The sequence below is a fragment of the Monodelphis domestica genome, chromosome 2 (genome assembly GCF_027887165.1).
Source record: "Monodelphis domestica isolate mMonDom1 chromosome 2, mMonDom1.pri, whole genome shotgun sequence".
NCBI lineage: Eukaryota > Metazoa > Chordata > Mammalia > Didelphimorphia > Didelphidae > Monodelphis > Monodelphis domestica.
Genome location: NC_077228.1, coordinates 81,059,355 through 81,084,034, shown reverse-complemented (window position 1 = coordinate 81,084,034; position 24,680 = coordinate 81,059,355). Strand labels below are relative to the sequence as shown.

Genomic DNA, 24,680 nt, shown 5'->3' with positions numbered 1-24,680 from the left:
TGGGTCATCAAGCACCTGACAAGAGTGGGACAGGAGGCTCTAAGTGTCAAGGAGGGGAAGGAAGGAAAAGGAAAAGAGCACAGAACAGATGTTGAACCCCAAACTAATTGTTCACTTCAAAGATTTTTCCACCTCTAGTGCTACTGTTCTAGGCAACTGTATGAGTCACATCTCTCAGCTCCTGTAGGATCATTTGTCTAATAGGGATGACAGTTCCTGCCTTGGCTACTTTACAGAACTGCTGAGAATCCAATAATATATTCTACAAGCAAGTGCTTTTTCCCAAAATACAAAGTACTAAACAAATGTGAGACTCTAGGGTTATTAATAGCATGATCCCTGCTTAGAGCAGTTCCAGGTCTCTTTGGATGCTCAGACAGAACAGGAGCAGCATGTACCATATCTTTCTGCAGCTGAAGCCGTCTCTGAGTCCTCTTCTGGTTTTCTTTCACATTACTATCCAAATTTGCAAATTTTGAGGTGCCTTCCTAGGGAGCAAGCAGAAGGATAACATTGAGGATTGTCCTGGGACAGGCAACAATGGGACATCACTTTTTATCTGATAGGTTTTGCACTGAAGCACTTTTATAACCCCCACTTTTGACATCAGGGAAAATGAAGTCTTTGACTGATATACTGAGATAAACATGTGATTGTTTCTGTGATTTGTGTGAAATATGAACAGGTACTATAGGCCAGGAAATAGAAGGGTTAATCTCAAACCTCCCCTTTCACTCAGTCAGAATGAACACATGTCCTGGAGAGGAAGACTGATTTTCTTCTGCACATTTTGTGATTTCTTGCTCTTGGCAGTAAATGGGTGTACCATCATTCTGTGGAAGGAAAGGGACTATTTCTGTGGTATTTCTTGGCTAAATGAAACTCACGAGTTACTGGAAGTTTTCTGAGGAAGTCCAGCCTCATAGAGCTGATCTACAAATCCTGAGCCTTTGACTTTAATTCCTCTTTCTCCTCCCCCTTCTCTCTTCCCTATCCCAAATCCAATCTCCCAAGCTAGCTTTCAGACTGGAAGCTGTTACAAATCAATCTATTGTAACAATTACATAAGGAAAGCCATCCCTCTCTTCCTCCTTCCCTTTTGTCGTAATAATATCTACACAAAATGATTGACCTCAAGTTTGCTGACTGCCTATAAATTGTTTTTCAGCTCTGTGGTTTTGGGGTCTTGTTAAGTTCTCAATTTTCCAGGAACTGTATGAATGGGAAGCATATTTCACAATTCAGTAGTTTTAAAACCTCTGCTCCTGATCTAAACTCTCTCTTAGTCAGTATTTTCTGAATCTAGACTATTACTATGCCAGGAGATTTTTTTCCTTCCCTGATGAGTCAGCTTTGCTGATAGAGAAGGGAGGGCATTAACTCATTCTAAGTTGATAATTCTCTTGACTAAACTCGAATATCAAGAAGACTTATTCCATTTGGCAAGTCACTCTGTTCTTATCATTTCTACCCTTTGTCCATGTAGGAATGAATAAGGGGACATGAAATGTTATTCCTTTGGGTCAATTTCTTTCCAGATATTTAATATATGCTAATATTCAATATTTATATCAAGCATAATCAAAACTTAATAGAAGACTTCATGATATAATGGCATAACTTCTGAGCAGGCGTCCCTGCGATGAAATTTGCCTCTGATTCATCTAGCGGTAGGGTCCTGGAAGAGTCACAGTCTCTTAGCACCCCATGCTAACTCTTCAAGACTTCTATTTCTACTTCACTCTGACAGAAGAAGTTTCCTCACTTGGAACCAATGAAATTCTAGGTCCAGGCCAAAAAGAAAGCCAAACCCTTCAGGACAGTTGAGTTTTTCTGATTCCAGTCTCTTTGTGCTTCTCTGCCAGGTTTAGTGAATAAACTTTGCTAATGTGCATAAAATTCCTAATAAAATTTTTGGAAAGCCTGGAAGGAAAAATAAAGGTTGAAAGAGAATGAGGCTTAATTTCCCAGTGAAGCCCTAAATAGACTAGAGCTTTTCATTTTAATGATGTTTTAAGGATAAATTATTTAATCCCTTATAATATAGTTTTCCCTACCACAATTTTATAAAACTGTTCTCTAGAAAGTCATTTCATTCATAAAATCTGAAAGTCTTTTCTTAGGCCTCATCTTACTTTATTCTTTTTAGCATCCAGCATTGCAGACTATCCTATTTCCCCTCTTCTAAAAAAAAATCTTATTGATATTATTTGTCTTTTTATAACATTTATGAAAGAAAAAAATAATTTCTTTCCATCTAGACTGAGTCCTCTTTAGTGACAAAGAAAAATAATTTAAAACATTCAATTCAGTGACTGCATCTGGCAATATAGACACTTTTCTCCCCTAGTTATTCTCTATTTTTCTTCTGGATGTTTCATTGCTGTATTTTCAATGACATTCACTAGCTTTCTAATTTTGCAGAGTCTGGCTTCTTTTTTCATGATCTTTTCACTTATATTGTTGTCACCTTCTATATTTTTATAGTCATTGTGCATATTTGGATCTTTTGGTCCTGTTTATTTAGATCACTAACAGATCACATTAAGTTTCCTATATCTCTTAATCCCTCATATTTGTCATTCCTTACTGAATGATATTCTATTAGACACATGATTTTTCCCTTATAACTGGAATACTATTTTATTTCTAGTTTATTAATGCAAAGATTTTGCTATAAGTATTTTGTTTTATATATATGTACATATATATGCATACTGGGGTGGGGGAAAGGAAGGGAGTGAGCTAGGGAGGGAGAGACAGAAAGAGAGTATATATGTGTTACTTTTTGGGGGGTATATGTCCATTAATAGGATCATTAGGGTAAAAAGTATGGACAGTTTTAGTTACTTTTCCTGCAAAATTCCAAACTGATTCCCAGAACAATTGAACCAATTCACAGCTTTACTTTCTTCCACATTACTTTCTTCCACAGCCCCACTCCCCCACACTAGCTATTTCTAATCTGATTTTTGTTTTTGTTACCTTTTACCAAACTTAAAGGATGTTAGGAGAAACCTTAGGATTGCTTTTAATTAGCATTTCTCCTCACTACTAGTGATGTGGAAGATGTTTTCATCTGATCATTTACATTTTATAATTTTCCCTTTCTCAACAGGTTGTTCAAATCCTTTGACCACTTGTGTGTATTAGAAGATAGACCCTGATGTTATTCATTTGATTCAATTCTCTGTATATTTTGGATATCAAACTTTTATCAACAATATTTGATGAAAATATTTCCCATTCTATAGATTCCTTTTATTTTAATTTCATTTTATTCATGCAAAAGCTTTTGAACTTCATGTCACTGAAATTATCTCTGATTTTTTTTACTCCTCTTCCACTTGTTTAGTTAAGAATTATTTTCCTACCCAGCTATAAACGGTACTCCCTCCCTCTTGTATTATTCCTATTTTCATATGGCCCTTTATAATCATATATTCATTTTGCACATATTATGCATTTCTACATATTATAAGATAATGATTTAAATCTAATTTCTCTGAAATGGCTTTTCAGTTTTTCCAGCAGTTTTTGTCAAAATAGGAATACAGTCCCTAGTAATTTAAGCTCTTGGACTTATCAAATACTACAATATTATTTTGATCACTATCCTGTTCCCACCATTCTATTTTGCTGTTTTTTTTAAAATCAGGACCAAATGTTTTATTATTATTTGTACATTATAATTATAACTGCTTATAATACAGAGGTCCAACAATCCTATGTATCCATTTTCATTATTTTCCCTAAAATACCTGACCTTTTATTCTCACAAATGAATTTTGCACTTTTGTCTAATTCTGTAAAGTACTGATTACCTTGGTATTTTGATTGATAAAGTATTCAATCTACCACATTTCTTGAAACTCATCTCATGGTAAGCAACTGTATTATGCTGGATCTTTTCCTCCTCTGACTGCTCAGTCTTTAATCACCATTGCTTTCTTTTCATCCTTCATCCTCATCTCTCATTCCCTAAACTGTAGTTGTGCCTCAAGGTTCTGCCCCAAGTCTCCTCTTTTTCTCTCTTTTCTCTTTTATTCAGAAACTTCATCCACCTTCGCTTTTAATTAATATGTATAGAATCCTACATGTAAAGCTGGAATGAATTTTGGAGACAATTTATTCTAAATCTCTCATTTTCTAGATGAGGAAAATTCAGACCAGAAGAAGTTAAGAAGTCATTTAACTAGGCTCCCATGACCCCAGATCCTCTGCCTCCAAATCCAACAACCTTTCTTCTATATCATGAGAATGATCCCTAAATCTCAATCTCCAGTTTTAATCCCTCTCCTAGCCCTTGTTCTCAATCCTTGTCTTCAATATTCTCCTAGGCATGACTAGCTGGATATTCCTGTAAAACTTTCATAAAAATAAATCTAATTTATTATTTTTCTTCTAAAAATGACTTCTTCCAACTTATTTATGTTAATTGCACTCTAATTTTTTAAACTTTATTGATGTATTAAGTTTTTTTTAATTTCAATGAAGTTATCTATTGTCCCTGCTCCTTATAAAACAGTTAAGCAAAACTAACTTACACAGTGACCACCTCTAATTTTCAAATCTTTTAAAAAATTAATTGAAGTCTATTTTTTGCTGCCTAATATTTCCCACCCTATGAATCAGGGGGTGGTGAAGGAAGGGGTAAAACAAATTCCTTGTAGCAAATATGCATAGTCAAGCAAAATAAATTTCTTCACTGACTATATACAAAACTATATACATGTCTCATTTTACACCCTAAATCTATCACTTCTTTGTTAGAAGGTGTTGTGTTTCATTGTTGGTCATCTGGAATAATGACTAGTTATTGTATCTATCTTAGTTCTTATGGCTTTCAAAGTTGTTTATCTTTACAGGGTTATTATCCTATAAATTATGCTCCCGATTCCTTTCATTTAATTCTTTATCAATTTATAAGTCCCCAAAATTGTTTGTTTTTATAATATTGATATTAAGATATTGATGTTTTATAATATTTATTTTTATAACATTGAAGTTTGTTTTTATAATATTGATGTTCTGGTCCTGCTTACCTCATTCTGCATTATTTCATATAAATGTTTCCATGTTTCTTTGAAATCATCTATCCTCTCATTTTTTACAGCATAGCACTATTCCATGAGATTCATATGCTATAACCTGTTTGGTCATTCCTCAATTAACTGGCTACCTTTAGTTTCTGAATTTTGCCAACATACACACACACACACACACACACACACACACACACACACAGCTGCTATAAATATTTTTGAACATAGAGGACCTTCTTCCAATTTCTTTGATCTCTTTTTGAGGTATGGTCCTAGCAATAGTATGGTTGGGTGGAAGGGCATCCATCATTTAGTTACTTTTTGTGTATAATTAATAATTGCTTTCCAGAATATGTTTCCCATTCATAGGTCCACCAAGTTGCATCAATGTGCCTATTTTTTCCACAGCCCTTTCCATATTTATCATTCCCTTTTTGTTAACTTTGCCAATCTGATGGGTATGAAGTAGACTCTCAGAAGTCCTCTGATTTATATTTCTCTAATTGTTAGTGAATTAGAGCAATTTTTAGAAGACTCTAGTTTTTCTGGGTTTCTTCCTGTGAGAACTACCTGTTTGTATCATTTACTGATTGAAGAATAGCCTTTGTTCTTATAGATTTGAATCAGATCAATATTTTTTCTGAGTTAAATGTTTGTCTTTTTTAATCTCAGCTTTAGAAGTTCTGTTTGTGCAAAAGCTTTGTAAATTTTAGACAATCAAAATTATCCATTTTTATCTTCTGTGATCCATTCATTCTATCCCTTGTCTGGTCATGAACTTTTCTTCTTTATATAAATCTTGGGACCCCCCCACCCCCATTGCTGTTTCTGTAATTGTTTATGATGTGACACTTTTAGATTTAGAGCTTATTTAGGTATAAGATGTGTGATGTTGGTCAAAATATAATTTCTTCCCAACTGATATTCAATTTTCCCTAGCAGTTTTTTGTCAAAAAGTAACTCCTTATCTTAGTAGCTAGGGTTTTTATGTTTATCAGATATTAAGAGTATTAGATAGATTTGCTCTTGTATATTGTGTAATCTGTTCCTCTTATAAATCTATCTTTTAACCAGTGTCAAATTATTTTTAGAATTACTGATTTTTAGCATTATGATTTAGCATTATGATTTTTAGCATTATGTAAGATATAGCACTGTTGGTTCCCCTTCTTTTCTAGTCCTTTTCATCACTTCCCTTGAGATTTTTTATGTTGTTTTGCCTCCATTTGAATTTATTATTTTTTCTAGCTCTATAATAAAATCCTTCGGTGGTTTGATTGTGGCATTACAAAGCAACTTAGATAGAGTTGTCAAAAATAGGTAGCATTGTCATTTACATTATATTGACTCATCCTATGCATGAACAATTAATATTTTTCTATTTTAATATTTATTTTCACACACAAGCATGTACACATGCACATTCTTATGTACCAAAGTCTGAAACCTTGGAATTAGCTTTAATTTTTTTTTATTTCTCTTATGTCCACCCATATCTAATTGGTCCTAAGAATTCTTTCTTCAAAATGCTCCTCAGAGGACTAATATGTACAAAAATATTATATAACAGCTCTTTTTTTTTGTGGCATAGTACTGGAAGCTAAGAAGGTCCCTGTCGTTTGGGGAATTATAGTATATGAATATAGTGGAATATTATTATGCCATGAAAAATGACAAGCATCATAGCTTTAGAGAAATCTGACAAAACATTAAACTAACACAGAGAAAAGTAGGCTCAACCAGAATGATAATTTATCCAAAAATCACAGCATTGTAAAGATAAATTTGAAAGACTTAAGAACTCTGACCAGTTTCCAGAGTATCATGTTACACAACATCTGACAGAAAGGTAATGGACACGTACCTTTGGACCTGTCCAATGGGGAAATACAGGTATCCCTTCCACATTGCACCAGTTAGGGGCCTGGTGCCCCTGCAATCTGGAAAATCTGCAAAATTTTTTGGCCCATTCTATGTCTAAAATCTGAATTTTTTTTCCTTTTCTTTTATGGGATGTTTAGAGTACATTATGGTCAAATTTGGGTTAAGTACTGGCATCCCTTCCACATCACAGCAGCAAACTTTAATTTTTTACTTATTTCAACTTTTGGGTACATTTATAATATTAAAAGATAAACTAGGTTGATAATATACAATACTATACATATATCTTATGCATTTCTGTGTTTCTAGACTTTTTCTGCGTTGTCTGTTAGCCTTAGAATGTTGTCTGCAGCTTCCACAAAACTTCCCCCAAATTTCCACTTAATTTATTATGCCAACCCACAATACAGAAGTATCAAACCCACAGTGGGGTGTCATGATTTGGACAGGGCACCTGTATTTTTTATGATTATCTGTTACAGGGATTTGGGAATGGGAAAAAGAGAAAATAAATGTTTATTCATTGAAAAACTATATTGAAAACACTCCTCAACATTTCTCACTTCACTCTTTCCTTTCTAGAATCATTGGCATCACCTGGCTGCATGCCTTTATTCGTTCAAGCTTGGGATAGAGTATTTATCCCAGCTGTTCTTTATGCCTCTCTCCTTAACTCTACTTTCTAGAATTACTATCTTCCTCAGCACTCGTGTCAATTCTACCTCCTAGGTAGATGCCTTCCTGATGCCCCTCTCATTACCTTCAATTTGTTTTTTTTTTTATGTTTGTAAGCAGTCATATTGTAGAGGGGGAGCCCTCTTGATAGCCTCAGCCTCCAAGGTCTGTCGCCTCATTGGCACTTAACAAAAGCTTGTGAATTAACTGATGAATGAATAAGTAATGAAAACCAGAATGCTCCTCCAATCTCTAAGCGGATGGCCATGTACTAGGATGCACAGTGCAGGCACTCTCGTGGAGTTCAGTCTGGCTGTGTCCTAGGATCCTGGGACAGGAAGTAGAGCCAGGATTTTTTCTGTTATAAGGAACTCTCCGTGAGGAAACTATCTCTATTTATGCAGGTCAGCAGCACCTCCGCTGCCACTTAGAGCCTTATCCAGTTGCCTGGGACACTAGGAGAGTCACATAGCTAGGATGGGTCAGGGGAACTTCAAGAGAGGGAGGGAGGAAATGATCTAGTCTCAGTATTTAGTTCCTTTGGCATTTCAGTCAAGTTTTAGAAAGTTGACTGAAAATGTTGGGGTTTATCCTCTATATTTAAAAATGGCTGGTAGAGGGAGAAGCTGGGTAGCTCAGTGGATTGAGTCAGGCCTAGAGATGGGAGGTCCTAGGTTCAAATGTGACCTTAGACACTTCCTAACTGTGTGACCCTGGGCAAGTCACTTGACCCCCATTGCCTAGCCCTTACCACTCTTCTGCCTTGGAGCCAATACACAGTATTGACTTCAAGACGGAAGGTTTTTATGGGGGAAAAAAAAGAAGACTAGAAAGAAGAGCAGCTAGGTGGCTCAGTGGACAGAGTCAGGTCTGGAGATGGGAAATCCTGGGTTCAAATTTGACCTCAGACACTTCCCAGCCGTGTGACCCTAGGCAAGTCACTTAACCCCCATTGCCTAGACCTTACCACTCTTCTGCCTTGGAACCAATACACAGTATTGATTCTAAGGTGTAAGGTAAGGATTTAAAAAAAAATAATGGTTTGTAGAATAGTTAATGTCTAGATATAATTTGGATACTAGGGCTTTAGCCAAAAAGCTTCCTTTAGACAATTGCACGGTATTTGATTTATCTACCTTGCATAGATGACTCAGCACTATGGGGATTTGAATCTGTGGCTCCAGTTAGTCTCGTTTCATTAATACTGACATTGACACTCCTAAGCCATCCCTTTCCCACCAGATGGATTTGCATTTAAAGTCTGAAAATCCAGGGGGATGGGAGGCAGAGACGTAACTCAATCTCAGCAAGGAGTGTCTTGTGTGCCGTTAATCAGGTGGGCCAAGTCCAGGCACAGACAGGAGCATGAAGGGGCCTGAATGTAGCCTCTGCTCCATGGGAGGATGGCGCCTGCCAGAGAGCAGGTGAAGTGATTGCACTTGAGCCAGGAGAAGCTATAGGACAGGGGTTCAACTTTAGCCTCAGAGGACAGAACCAAGAGCTTCCTCAGGGGAAAAAAAAATTAGGCTTGATCTGAGGAGAAGCTTCCTAACGATGAGAATGATCCAGAAGGAAAATGGGGAAAAGTGGGCTCTCCCTTACAGGTGGTCTTCCAGGAGAGACTGGATGAACACCTGTCAGGTGTGCTCTGCTGGAGCCTCCCTTTGGGCTTTGGCATAACGTCATGAGCTCCCTCCCATCGTTCTGGTTCTATGATTCTACGACCAATTACAGAAACCACCGTAAAAATGCTCTGGTGTGTGTCAACCTGACACCTTCTCTACCCACCCTTCTCCTCGGTGTCCCTTCGGCAGTCATTGGTTCTTCAGCCTTGGAACCAACACACAGTATTGACTCCAAGACGGAAGGTAAGGGTTTAAAAAAAAATAAAAATAAATAAAAAGGTACAGATATGTAGCAGATTTCACAATCTGTTTAACTAGGAGTGAAGATGTCAAAGGACCTCATTAGTCTTTGCATTTTCCCTACCAAGTTTCTGCACAAGTAAGCAAGTTTGGCTTCTTCACGTGGTCCCCCCAGACCCTCCCCTGTGGATCGAGGGCCTTAAAGGGCACACAAAGAGTTTCCCCAACGAGTTTAGTCCAGCAATGGTAATAATCACACCTCGCCTTCCTACGCAGTGGCTCACCTTCATTAGCAATTCCCGGCTGGTTAAATGATTATTATGGTCAGAGAAGATATCTGAAAGTTCTTCAAACATCAGCATTCTGTCCCTAGGGATAGAAATTTGAGAAAAAAAAAATAGGACACAAGAAACAAAAGGCTGTTATCCCAATTTTCTCTAGTAACTCTGGCTGAAAAGGAATCCAGATTATTGTTAAACATTTATTAAGTACCTACTCCATGCCAGGCACTGCGCCAAGTGTTTTATAAACATTATCTAATTTGATACAACAAACTTATGAGGTAAGTGACATTATAATCTCCATTTCACAGTTGGAGAAACTAAGGCAAAAATAGATCACGTGACTGGCCCAGGATCACGTGTCTGAGGCTGGATTTGAACTCAGGTATTCTTGACTCCACACCCCACTGCTGTATCCACTGCACCATCTCCAGACAAGATAATCTCAAAGTCTAAGTTTAGCAGAATCTCAGACGTAGGGTATTTTTTTTTAAGGTGGATAGGGTTCTCTATAAAGAGAAATGAATATTTTCTTATAAGTCTAGTATCATCGATTTAGAACTGGAAGATAGCTTTGAATGCACATAGTCCAACCCCCTCCCTTTATAAATGAGGAAAATGTGGTTTACAGAGAAGAAGAGATTTGCCTAAGGTCATAAAGAAGTAGTAGTATCATCGTTGGTATTTGAACCCAGGTCCTAGAGTTCCAAATCCTCCAACTTTCCCAGAACATCTGAATCAAGTTGAAAAATTACCTTGGTTCTGCCCTCTGGGAGCTGACAATCTTGGATGCTTTAAAGAAAGTCAAAAGCCCAACAAGAGCCTAAATCTAGCACTGACATTCCGATAATAGCATGACTGAAATACAGCCTTACTGCTGAAATAGCTTTACTGAAACAGAGAGCAGGTCAGGTTTTTCTTTAAAACTAAGAGCCTGCTAAAAGGATGAAAGTTCTGTGTGGTGACCCAGGTAAAGGTCTACTACAGTTATGACTTAATGGCACGCTGCCCTCCAGACTTGACAGAAAAGAGAATAAAAAGCTTCCCTACGCCATCTCCGGTTGGCTGCCTAGATTTCCCTCGACAACTATGATAAATATTTCACAAAGTTGGACATGTCCCTCATCACCTGACTACATGCCTGCTCTCTTTCAATATGGGGCCACTTCATTGATATTGCAAAGTGTGCCAGATTTCTTCATTGAATTTTATAATGTCTATCGTTACAGGTCACCCTCCCCATAGATGCCTTAGTCAGACCATACCTAGACTCATTTGTTCAGTTCTGGGAGCCACATTATATTGACAAACTAAAGGCCAAAAAATGGAGGGCAACCAGGCTGGGGAAGGGACTGAAGTTCAAGTGAAATGAGATTAGGTTTTAGAAACTGATCAGGATGCGGTCCATTTCCTGAGAGAGGGGATGGATTTAGATGCAGAAGAAGAGCGCCATTTTGGACATGGACCATAGGGGAATTTTTTTTTTACTTAAATATGCAATTTGTTATAAGGGTTTTGGTTTTGTTTTTACTTTGTCTTTGTCTTTTAAATCAGAGATGGGTGAATAAGAGGGACAGAAAATAAACATTTGTTCATTAGAAATGTAAGGCTTCAAAAAGGAATACTGAAATGATTTCGACTGGAAAAGAGACTTAGCAGGGATGGGATAAATGTTTTCGAGTGTCTGCAGACCTGACAGGATAAAGTGGGATTATGCATGTTCTACTTGGTCCCAGAGAACAGAACTAAGAATAAAGATGGAAATTTGGGAAGGAGCAAATGTATACCTTTAAACTTCCTAAAAATTAACCCTGCCTAAAAGTAGAATGGGCTGATTTGGGAAAGATTTCACTGGAGGTCTTCATACAAAAGCTAGAGAAGTAACTAATGGTTGGAAATACTGTAGGATAGAGCTTTCATTTATTTATTTGTTTTTTAGAGGCATCTAGATAGTAGAGTGGATAGAACACTAGGGCCTAGAATTAGGAAGATCTGAGTTCAAACCCTACATCAGATATTTAATAGCTTTGTGACCCTGAACAAGTCATTTAACCTTCTCCAGTCTGTTTCCTTATCTATAAATTGGGGATGATGACAGCACCTCCCTTATGAGGTTATTATAAGGATTAAATGAATTAACATCTGTAAAGCACTTTGAAAACTTTTCAAATGCTATATAAATACTAACTCTCCTATAAGATTTGGACAAGATTACCACTGAGGTTCCTTTCTAAAATATGGTCTGGATTATTGGTGATCAGCTGAGATCTATATTTGCACAGAAGCCATGATTTCATCAGGGTGGACATTCACTCTCCTTGTACAGATCATAGCCAAAATGTTCTTTCTTATCCTGGAGGTTTTTTGTTCATGTCCTATAAATCCTCTACAGAAGCCTCATCCAATATGCTTGAGTCCTCTCTAGATTTCATCAATATCTGGTGGATACTGACACAACAATCAGTATACCTGTTGTCATTTCTCATTCTCATTACATGAAGAGCCTTGGCATCTTTTCTGGAAAAAGCACTTAACTACTTCTAGTGGACAAAGTATTGTGAGTAATATACTGGAGTCTATTTATACTCAAATATAATGTGTCCAGAGGCCATAGCGTCCAACCCATGTCAGACCAAGGATCCTATCTATGATAATCCCCAATAGGTAGTGATGTAGTTTTTGCTAGACAACCTTTATTGAGAAGGAACCACAAGGCAGCTTATTGCATTATTTTAATTGTTCCTTCTTATAGTAAACTTAAAAAATTTTAGTAGCAACTTCTACCCATTGTTCCCATTTTTTCCTCTCTGGGGCCAAGAACAAACCTAATCTCTTTTCCATGTGGCAGACCTTCAGATACATAATCTGGACCATATTTCTCAGCTCAGCCACAAAGATAGGAAAAAAGACTTTGTCAAGTGCTTTGCTGAAATCAGAGTAAATCATAGTTCTAGCACGTTCATATCTGTGACTGTTGAGCAAATTTATTTTTAACAAAGGAAAGGAGCTATTCATGATGGAGCCAGTGGCTTTCCAAGTTCTAGATGTTTACTAATGATTCTTTTTAAAAACATTTTAGACTTTTGCCAGAAACCAAAGTCAAGCTCCCTGGCTTATAGTTTACAGACTACTCTTCTCTTATCTTTGACAGTAAGTATAGCATTTGCCCTTTTGCTCTCCTACGTTCTAGGATCTTTCAGTGATCTCTTACAGTGACTCAACAATCACATTTGTATGTTCTTTTGATAAGTTGAGCTCTAATAAAGCTAGGCCAGGGAAAAAGTTTTCTTTCTATCTCCCCACTTATCTTGGGTACAAAATTCTATTACTCATCTTTGTTCTGTCATTTCCAGTCCAAAGAACATTTTTGTTAGCACAGAAAACGGAAACTAAGTGAAAATTTAGTAGTTCTGCTTTTTCTCTTTCCCTAATTGATATTAATAATCACAACAATGATAACTGCGGGCATTTATACTGTATATCATGGCTTAGGTAGGTCTTTTATATACAGCTGTGAATACATAAATTTATATATGCATATATTAATCTTTTACATATACATTCATAAACACAGGGAGACAGACATAGATAGATAGATAGATAGATAGATAGATAGATAGATAGATAGATAGATAGATAGATAGATGGATGGATGTAGACATAAAATCTCATTTGGACCTCACAACAACACTTTGGAATTTCTATTCCAAAATGTTATCCTCATTTTATTGATAAGAAAACTAAGGGTCAGTTTTGATGATCCCTGGTCACATAATGCCTTTAAGAATAAGAGAAGCAAGCTTTCAACTCAAGTCTTCCTACCTTCTAGCATTTTACCAGTTATACAAAACTGACTTTTGTTCATTATCAAGAACCTATTTATCCCAAAGAATAGTCCCATCTCTTCTTTTACATTCCTCTTTTCCTGGATAGGGGAAAAAACCATAATAAAACCTTTATATTGTTCTGATTGTGATTTATCAACTTCAATTCATTCTGAGCTTTAACACTGTTTTAAAAATATTTATCCTGTATTACCTGCCCTTATTTTTGTCTTTTTATAGATCTTTCAGAAATTTAAATTCATTGGTAAATTTCCTTTGCATTCACATCCATCTACATCAGCATTTCCCCCTTTCCCTTATCACTGGACTTATTTCATTAAGGTTTTCATTCCTGGTTTCTTTCCATCCTTCCTATGGAGACTTCACCTATTTATTCTGGGTACAGGAGAGTCTCCCAATCCTTTATCTGCACCCCTTGAAATTTTTTCTCCCCAAATCTAGTACATATATCAGAGTATTCTAATTCTGATTCTAAACTCTAAAATAAAGTAGTTATTCCCCTTAATATTCCATACTTCTACTTTATCAACTAATTCCTCTTTATTAAGAAGAATTTAGGGCCAGAATAGCAGTTCCCCTATCACTTCCTTCATTTTTTGAGAAGGAAATTATCATTAATACAAACTTTAAAAAATGATGATTCCTCCAGCAGGTTTCAGCATTTGAAGACCCCAATCACTACTGTTTTATGTCTCTCTGCCTGATCTGTTTACTTCCTCTCTATATTTGGGTGATCAATGGTATATTCTGATGGTAGGAGGATTTATGTTTCTGCCTCAATTGACTTCCACCTAAATGCCCTTCACTATACCTCTTCCATCTGGTTCTTGGCTTTCTTTACATAAAGTGAATTTTCTGTCATCATATCAATGAGACCAAATATGCCTCACTGCACTAAGATCTCTAGTTTAGTTTGCTTGTTTACCTTATTTTGTGGTTTTATTTGGAGGCATTCAAAGAAAAAAAAAACTCTTATTATTATCCCTTTTGGGGGAATTTTTCTCTCCTATGGGTTACTGGACTATTTGAGTACTATTGACTTTTACTACTTTGTAGCTATTTCTCCATGGTATCCAGTTTGGAGAGAGATGAGATAAAGATAGAAGTAGAAATATACACAGTAGTTTGTAAAGATGAACATACACTGGCATTTTTCTCTCTTTTCCTCCCTTTTCAACTGAAAGCCCTTCATAGATCATAGCTCAAATACTAGAAGAAGCCATTGAGTCCAAGCCCTTTATTTTACTGATGAGAACAAAAAGGCCCAAGAAGGCTAAAGGACTTATAGATCTAATGTTCTTTTCTCTTTCTAGTTCCTTCTTTCTGAGATTATCTCTTATTTACCCTCTCTATAGCTTGTTTGTGAACAGCTGCTTGCATATTGTCTTCCCCATAGTTAGTCTGTGAACTCCTTGAGGGTAGAGGCCGTCTTTTGCCTTTCTTTGTAAAACCAGTGCTATCATGGTGCTTGGTACAAAGGAGCTCCTTAAAAAGTGCTTGTTAAGCAGCTTATTTTTCATTATACCATTTATGATTAGATTTATGAGGCTTTCAGGCAAATATATTATTACCAGCACTCCTGAGTTGCTCCCAGGCCCTAGCATCATTCTTTTATCTTAAACTGAGGTCCAGAAATCCTGTCTTCTTGTCCATAATCTCCTCAAGGTTCCCCCATCATGCTGAAGACTTTCTTAACTTCCTCTTGATACTGCAAGTGTACCAAGAGAGTCCTCTGTTCATTTGTCATCCTGCATTCTTCCAGATAATTCTAACAGGTAGGTGGTTCAGTGGATAGAGTATTGGCCCTGGAGCTGGTAAAACCTGAGTTCAAATACAATCTCAGACACTTACTAGTTGTGTGATCCTGGACAAGTCATGTAACTGCTGTTTGTCTCAGTTACCTCATGTGTAAAAGAGGGATAATAATAGCACTTACCACCCCCCCCCCCGGGTTGTTATAAGGATCAAATGAAATAATAATTGTAAATTAATATATCATCTCTTTCTAAAGGAAATACATAATTTGAATAAGCTGAGGAAAGAAGGGGCAAGAGAGTAAAATAGATTACTACATATAGAATGAACTACAAAATGACTTGGAATGAAAACATCCTATAAATTAATAATAAATATTCATCCCATATACACTTGCCAACATCTGCTATTCCAACTACTAAAACTCAAGGGCTTGAAAGAAAGATATCAGACTAGTGAGCATTAAATTAAAAACTTTACAGTATCAGTGACTATAAACATCACCTCCTAGAATCAATACTAGCAGAGGCTCAGAGTGTCGTATCCTGCTCTGCATAGAGCTCTTTTTGTCTTCAAATAGGAGTTTGTTATATGGAAGAAATAAATCAGTATGACGATAAGAAAATTAAATTAGGTGCTAGTTTCTTCAATTAGAATTTGAAGAAAGATATCACAAAATGTGAGGAGTTCCACTGGTCCAGTTGAGAGGGGACAGTGGCATTTCTTCAAGCCAGCAAGACTGGACCAAAGCAGAATTTTTAAATGGCACCTTACTAGACTAGGGAAATAAATGGCCCTCCATTAGAACTGTATGCTTTAAATCAGTTATTTAAGTCCTGAGGGAAATCATGGCGATGCTAAGATAATTATTTAATATTTGTTCTTCCCTCCCCAAAACTAGATGGAATGCACTCCTTAAATAGCTTCCTAAAATCCTGTAGTGACTGGTTGCAACAGGGCAACAACTCTTATTTTTATTTTTTTAATTTTCTAAAAAGCCCACAACATTTAAGCTTGTTATAATGAATTGGTTTCCTTTGCACGTGGTAGCACAAATCCTCACTCTAACTAAACATTTGTTGAATTACTCATCATCTATCTCTCCCAAAACCTATTGCTCAACTATGGTTTTTTACCATTTGTGGTGGCACTATTTCTTCACATGTCCAGAGTTGAAAACTCAAGGGTCACTTTTGATGTTTATTTCTCTGTCATCTACAAACACCCCGACAAATTAGTGAACTGAATGAAATGGATGAATCCTGTGGATTCTGATACCACAGCATCTTGATAATCCATTCCCTCCTCTCACAAGCCCATTGCTACCCACTTCTTTCAGGTTCTCACTATTCAAACATGAACTAATGGAGTAGTCTCTCAACTGGGCTCTCTGCATCCAATATCTCTCCTTTCCAGTCTGTCCTTCACACTGCTGCCAAAATATTCTTCCTAAAGCACAGGTCTATCTGTTTTAATTAGTTAAATGTTCTCTCCCTCCTCTCATCTTCCTGGGTCATTTGGTTCTTATTTCCCTTGGCTTTATCCCATTCTGTCTTGTAGTGCACTTATTTCTATATGTGCCATATACATCTGTTAGAGCATAAGCACCAGGGATAGAACCTGCATCAATTTTCATGTCTCCAATCCCCAATACCTACTCTCCCATTTTACACACATTAGGCTCTTACTAAATATTTGCTGACTTAAAATACATTAAATGCACCTTCCTGCTTGCCACACATGAAAAACCTCAAATGTTTTTCTCTCCCTAACCTAATATGAGCTTTAAAAATGGGTATCCATGAGGATATAGTTAGCTAGCAATTATTTCTCAGCCAAAAAAAAAAAATTAGAAGAGACACCTAGGAACTTACTTTGGGACGGAAGCCCAAGTCTTTTTTAACCGATAAATTGAATTAGACTGCAGGGCTGAAACGATGGCTCTCAAGGAGGAAAAATTCTTCAGGATCCTACATTCCTGCAAAGGGAGTGATTAAGAAATAAAAGACATTTAAATATCAATATTACAGTAGGTTAGTGGTTTCCTGTTTTAGCTGTCTCAGCTGTTATGAATTCTCACCACTAAATAGGCAGCTGTATAAATATCCCAACATCAAAAGGGTCGGGAAGGGTCCTCACTTCCTCTTCCAACCCCAAAACACTTATAGTTTGGGACTTGATCGTTTTGCTTTGCTCTCTCTCTATTTCTGTCTGTCTGTCTGTCTGTCTCTTTCTGTACATATACATTCTGTATGTATTACATCTTATAACATATATGTATTTTTGGCGTATGCTGTTATAATTTTGTAGCTTCCAGCTTTCCCCATAAAAACACAGAAGAAGTGAGTCTCAGAGTCATGCTATATAGAAAGCAGCCTTGACTCCTCTGGAAATGTTCAGTTGCCTGTAAAATATGACTTCACACACACCCTGATACAAAGAAAAAAATAGTATTTTTTTCTCCCTAATTAGACTGTGAGTTCCTTGAGGGCAGAGACTGTTTTGGGCCTCGTATCCTCCCTGCTTAACACAGTACCAGGCACTGGTATATAAGAAATGCTCGCTGATTTGACTTGACTCAAAAAAAGAATGCACTATGCTTAAGGTGACTGCTGCCAATTATATTTAATAAGGCAACATCTACAGCAAGCTTAAAAGTACAAATGCTTATGCATGTAGAGCTGTGTGTGTGTGTGTGTATTTACATATATATAAAAATATATAACTTGGCAGTAAGACTTTACCACAAATTGAACCTATGCTTTCATGTTCTAGGCCAAAAGGGTAAAAAAAAAGTGTGTGTGTGCATGCACACATATTTTCAAGACACATTTTGTTTAAAATTGGCTTGTCCCACTACCATAAACATTCAAAAACACCTTTGTACTTCAGAGCTTCAAAAATAACTTGGGTTTTTTAAACAAAATTCAATTTGGGCAATATTTTAAAACAAAACAGAAAGTGTGCAGAAAGTGAAGGTTATATTCAGAATAAAAAGCAGGGGCCTCCTTGAGAAACTTGAATTTCCATGTGGAGCCTACAGTGTTGGCAGTTTGAAAAAAGATCTTAGGAACCACAGACTTTGTGGCTGAATCTTACAAGGGGAAAGGTGTGCGTGTCAGAAACAAAGTCATCAAGGAAGGCCAAATGACTAGTGTCACATAGGAAGCCAATCTCTGCCCACAGAGGGCAGATGTTGTCATGGGCAGACTGGTCTGTTATCTTCTGTTAAAAAAAGATGCCCTTATGCTCAAGCGTGTGAGCAACATATTTCTCTTTTTGGGCAAAGCAGCAATGTGAGCAAGGACTTGATTTCATGCATAGGCGCCTCCGTGGAAAGTGGCCCACACCAACCGAGCTGGCTGATTTTCTACTCGCATCATGCTCAAAGGGTTGCATCAGTGACATGGTTTTGACACTGACTCTGAAGAAGAAAGGCATTCTCTCTAATGGGGCAGGACCCAAATTGGACTTTTTAAAACCTTGTCAAACAAACTAACAACCTCTAGACCCCCAGCTGACATTGTCTTTAGAACCAATACCTATGGAATTTATAATAACTGCTCATGTTTTCTCTCTATAAATATCCTAATGTCCTTCTCTTAGAAAAATGCACCAGATCATGGTGCCAGAAGCCCAGCCCCATGAATGTGGTTCAACAAAGGTTCAGCCCCCAAGAGTCATGCTCTAAGAATTAAAAAACTTGCAACAGAGGAACTCAGGTCCAGCTATTGTGTCCAAATTATAATAAACATATGGAAAGTATTACTAAAAGAGCCTTCACTTCAGCAGAAGGGACAAGAAGGCATCTGGCTACATTTCTAGAAAAGGGAGGAATATTCTAGGGGTGTGATAACAAAAAGTAAAACAGTGGGATTCAGATCAACCTAAGTAAAGTTCATCATGTTTAGCCAAAACTCTTTTCTTACTTCTAAATGATTTGCTTTCTTTCAAATATCCCTACAAAAGAAAAAAAAACAAAAAATAAAAAACCTTTCTATGAATGACATAGGAAAAAAAAAACTGAGTGTGGAAATAAGCTTTGGATTTCCTGCTTCCAAGAGACTACTCTAAACAATCTCTCAGGATACAACATAAACAATCGTTGATAAATTATCTATCATTTTAAAAAATTATTGTATCTGAGATATTTTAATTGTTTTATATTTCTATTTTACAGTCACTAAATAGCACATTTAAAATGTAAATGGAATAAGTCATCATTTGAGCACAGAATATGACATGCACAGAGGAATCATGTTCTTGCTATAGATTTTACAGTCATTTGTCAGGAAGATATTTTTTCTTTTTGCTAATTTGCTATTGAGAAGAAAAATTGTGTTTTCATGTCCTACCTAAACTTCAAAGCTCTACTTGAGCCAAATTTTTCTGTGAATTCTTTCCTTAAAAAGCCCACCACAAGGGGAGCACAGTGGACAGAGTGCTAGGCCTGGTGTTTGGAGGTCCTGGATTCAAATCTGAACTCAGACACTTACTAGCTGTGCCTCCCCAGGCAAATCTCTTAACCTCAGTTGTCTAGATTTTTCTGCTTCTCTGTTTTAGAATTGCTACTAAAAAAAAAAGTAAGGATTTCTTTAAAAAAAAAAAGACCACAGTGATCTCTTCTCCCTTCTCTGAACTCTTCTTTAGACATACTGTATCATATGTATTTCTCAGAAATTTCTCCAATTTCAATTCTATGTCTATATATCTTAACTATTCTCAAAGATTTTGAGTTTCTGGAGGTGGGGAGTGAGGAGGAGGTTTTCGCTTTTATGGTCATTACAACTCTCTGGTTCATTAAAGTTCAATAGCTAGCTATTGATGCTAGTTAAGAAGAAGAATGGCATAACAGATAGAAAGTCAAGCCTTGAAGTCAGGAAAACCTGGGTTCAAATTCTGCCTCTGAAACACAGTTTCTATGTGACCATGGACAAATAATTAACTTCTTAGTGTTAGTTTTATAATTATAAATTGCAAAAGAGCTGTCCATCTGGATTGGGGAAGAGAGTTTCCAGATCAAGTCTAGAAATAATAATCAGAGGTCCAAGACAACAACAACAATACTACTACTACTACTACTACAAATAATGAATATTCATAGTGTTTTAAGGTTTGCAAAGTGCTATGTGTATATGCAAATATAAAATATGATTAGGTTGAATGAATAGATAAGTAATATTGATCCCATTTAATGAAAAGTAATGGAAAAAATAGAGAAAATTAAAGGTCACATTGCATGTGGCCAGTTGTTTCAGGATTAGAATGGGAGACCTGTAATGCCCACCTTAGGGCTATATTCACAGGACCCACATAGCTCTCTGCACTTAAACCTAGCCTTCCCAACATTCAGGTCTGCTGTGTAAAGGATAATAATCTCATATATATATATATATATATATATATATATATATATATATATATATATATCAATGTATCTCTCCTTTGAAAAAAGAAAAGAAAAAGAACATTGGCTTGAGAGTTATGAAACCCAACTTCTCAATCTAGTTACCTAGAAGAAGCAGAATGCGTAATGAAAAGAGTCAGGAGTTTGCATATTGGTTGCTGTTACTCTAAGAAATTAGGTTTCATTAAAAATGAACCAGGGGGCACTGAGGTGGCTCAGTGGATTGCATGAGAGATGGGAGGTCCTGGATTCAAATCTGGCCTCAGACACTTGCTAGCTATGTGAACCTGGGTAAGTCACTTAACCGCCATTGCCTAGCCTTTATCACTCTTCTGCTTTGGAACCAATAATTCATACCTATTCTAAGACAGAAGGTAAGGGGTTTTTAAAAAATGAACTGGAAAAAAGCAAATCTTGTCTCATCCTTCCTCCTTTGTAGTCACCCTACTACTTTTATTTTGGGGTCCCCAAGTCCATGGGACAGAAAAGTCTATTTCCTTGACAAAAAAAAAAAATATCCCTCAGGCATTCTATGGCAGCAGACTAAAATGTTTAATATGGAGAAAAAAACAGTTGTCCTCTTCAGTTTGAAAAAGAGAACAAGAATGCAGTCTATGAAATGTTGGAACAAGCCTCGTCTATGAGAAGGGCCTGAGAACAGAGTCTGTCCATGGAGAAAATCCACAAAGAGTTTAAGTCAGAGAAACTCTGTGTGTATGTGTGTGTGTGTGTGTGTGTGTGAGGGAGGGAGGAGACTGTTTTTGTCAAATCTCACCAATAAAATTCTAATATTTGAGCATAAAGAGAACTGACACCGTTATAACCCTAAGAACCACTCAGAAATGGGAAGTCATCTAAGGTAAGGAAGTTTTCAAAAAGATTCACAAACTTTAACAAATGGGAAAAAAATTTTACTAGCTGTGTAATCATGGATGGGCAAGTTACTTTCCATCTTTGCACACCAGTTTCCTCAACTGAAAAATGTGAGGGATAAAGAAATGGTCTCAAAGGCCTCTACCACAATGGCAGGCCAGTGGCTCCTCTCAAGTTCTGGAAGAGCTCACTTTCATAGGTCTGGGAAAGAAACTGAAGACTAAAGGGAGAACTGGCCATCACAGAATCAAAAAGTAACTACTGGACTCTACGTGCAGAGTACTGTGCTCTTCCCACAGGAGCATACAAAAGGAACTGGATGTTTTCTCCTGCCCTGAGGGAGTTATAGTGTGGGAGCTTGTAAAAGGAAACAATCCCAAAGGACATCTCCCATTCTAGTTAAAAATAATAACTTTATGTCTTATGTTAGTGTGAATAAACATAACTCTATCCCCTGCCATATTTAAACTTGTGTTTAAATCTGATGGCTAAAACATGATAGAACTCTAGGAGAGTTTCGTCACTGGTGAGAATAAATAAGATTAACAAAAGCAAGTGCATTACATGAGCAATGTTAATCCACTTCTCGATGATTTTGGCCCGCTGCTGAGTTTTGAGCTCTTTGCCTCCCAGGATGGTGCTGACGACGCATTTGGTGAGGGTATTAAACTGAGAGATGGTGGCCCGGATGGTGGGAGCCAAATGTTTGTTTTCCTTCTTATCCCTTTGAGACCAAATACAACCCAGGCAGTGATGTGGTACTACTTTCTTGAATAGTTCCTAGAACAAGAGAGGAATTGATGTTAAAGACAACGGAGACTTTTTCATATGGTAAAACACGTCATCAGGGTCATCTGTAAATTGGTATTTTATGAATGGACAAATAAATCCCTTTTACTTGACTTGCTTTATTGTGTGCTCTTGAATAGGCAAAAGTAATTAATATATAATTGGTATTCTTATTAGATCTCATAGAATGGCAGCTATAAACCAATGACAGAAAATAAGTTGACTGAATTCAATATGCATCGATAGTGTCTACTTGGTAAGCAAGTCCATGTGGACCTTTAGACTACTGATCAAGGGAAGTGGTTGAAGATCCTTAGAGAGTAAGTCACAGGAGAAAAGAACAGGTAGGAATAAAAAGGTCAGTGTTTGTGTTTTGGGGTCTCTGATAAAATCAATAAACTCTGCCACGTTCCATGCCTAATTTTTTTTAAAAATATAGATCTATGATTTTATTTATATAAGGAACTCCCTGTGAAGAAACTTCTTCTATTAGTTCTGATGGCCAACTGATCTATAACTTATAGTTTTAGATTGTTGCCAGGGCACTGAGGGGTTGAGGGACTTATCCAGCTCTAGGCAAGGAAGAATGTGAACTTGACAATTTAACAAATGGGGAAACAAATATGATCTCAATGGTATCACTAAGACTTAGCAGGATGGGGCTAATGACTAGGAATTGGGCTTCGTAACTTAGGGAAAAGAAGGCTTAGGGGGAGGGATATGAATGTAGTCATCAGATGCTGCAGAGTTGTCATGTGGGAAGAGGGATTGGAAGTATTTTGCTGAGTCCCTGAGGCAAGAATTGGTGCCAGCAAGTGAACATTTCAAGGAAGGCTGTAAAAAAGAATGTCTTAACAATGAGAGTCGTCTAAAAATCAAAGGGGTTGCCTTGTAAGAAAGGTAATCCTCTATCACTGAAAGCATTCAAGCATGAGTTGGACATCTGCTTGAAGGGGATGTTGTAGAAAAGATTTCATTCATTGTGACTTGATGGCCTCTGAGCTTCCTTCCAACACTAAGGTTCTCTGACTCTATCACCTCAAAACAATATCCATAGCATTCCCTAGATACTCTGGGTCACATATTTCTGAAAAGTTATATGTCAACCACTTAAAAACTTTATCCATAGTAGTATGTCTCCCTTGAAAACAAAAGTGTCACTAATTACTGTTATTTTCAGATGGAGGAAAATAAAGTACAATCAAGATTAGGAGGCCACAGAGCAAAAGGGGAAAAAAGGAATGGTCTGAGGACCAGGTCTCTTGATGTCATCCCTAGAGGCACAATTAGTAAACTCTACCTCCATGTGTGTACGTGCCCGTGCTTTCATGTGAGGAACTCCCCAATGATCCATAATAATGATCTATACTTTCCAGTGTCCGAGTTACCTAGGACATGGAGGGTCTAAGAGACTTGCCAAGGAACATACAGCTACTGTGAATCAGAAGCATGGTCCAATTGAGATGAGAGTCCTTTGCCTAAATCTGACAGAGCCTCACTTGCTTCAGCATCAAACTCAAAGCTGGTTGCTTTGCCCCATATGGGTAGGCCTCCCCATACCCCCTTCTGCATACATTTTGCTGCCTAAGTCCTGCAACAACTCCACCCTGAGGCAGTCTCAATGTTTGGTGCATCTCTTCTTAGAATCACCTTCATATTGTAATTCTTCACTACTGGCTCACTTGGCTGCCTGGAGACTCTTATTTTCCTGAATTCCTTCCTCAATGATTAGCATACTCTAATCCAGTCATCCTCTCCCTATGTGAGTGATTCTGAAGCTTCAGCTACAATGGTAGAAACCAGGTTTCCTGTTGCCATTGCTTTATTCCTATACCCTTAAATCCTATCCACTCAGGGTCCCACTCCAAAACTCTCTCTCCAATGCCTGTTCCCCCATAGCTAACAAGCTTCCTTTTGTCTTAAGTCTTTTCCTTTCTCACTCTTTCCATCTTCTCATATCATGAAGAGTCCCCCGTTGAGGACACAGGCCCCTCCTGGCCATTCTTTCCAGCACCAGATGTATTCTCACTCATACTCTTCCCTGCCTTCACCCATAACTGGTTGTGGTGGGGAAACAATTTCTGCTCCTCATTGCCACTTCTGGGCTTTTCTTCTATCACTAATACTCAGTACTTTTTGTTCCTTTGAGGTTCATTCTATCTATATTTATTACCTAATTAAGATTCTGGTATCTGTAATCATAGATACTGCTCCCCCAGGATACTCTACTTCCCAAACTTAGTTCCTCAAAAATCCTAACT

General features: G+C 37.2%; 1 protein-coding gene across 5 annotated transcripts in view; it reads right to left on the bottom strand.

The window, feature by feature from the left end:
* Positions 1-24,680, bottom strand: part of RGL1 (ral guanine nucleotide dissociation stimulator like 1) — a 347,473-nt gene that overhangs the window by 38,097 nt on the left and 284,696 nt on the right. For all 5 annotated transcript variants that reach the window (XM_056815635.1, XM_056815636.1, XM_001366649.4 and 2 more), the window contains 4 exons: positions 22,195-22,410; positions 17,225-17,328; positions 9,754-9,838; positions 399-488 (listed from right to left, as the gene is read on the bottom strand). In XM_056815635.1, the coding sequence (XP_056671613.1) occupies positions 399-488; positions 9,754-9,838; positions 17,225-17,328; positions 22,195-22,410 (495 nt within the window). The remainder of the gene's footprint in view (positions 1-398; positions 489-9,753; positions 9,839-17,224; positions 17,329-22,194; positions 22,411-24,680) is intronic.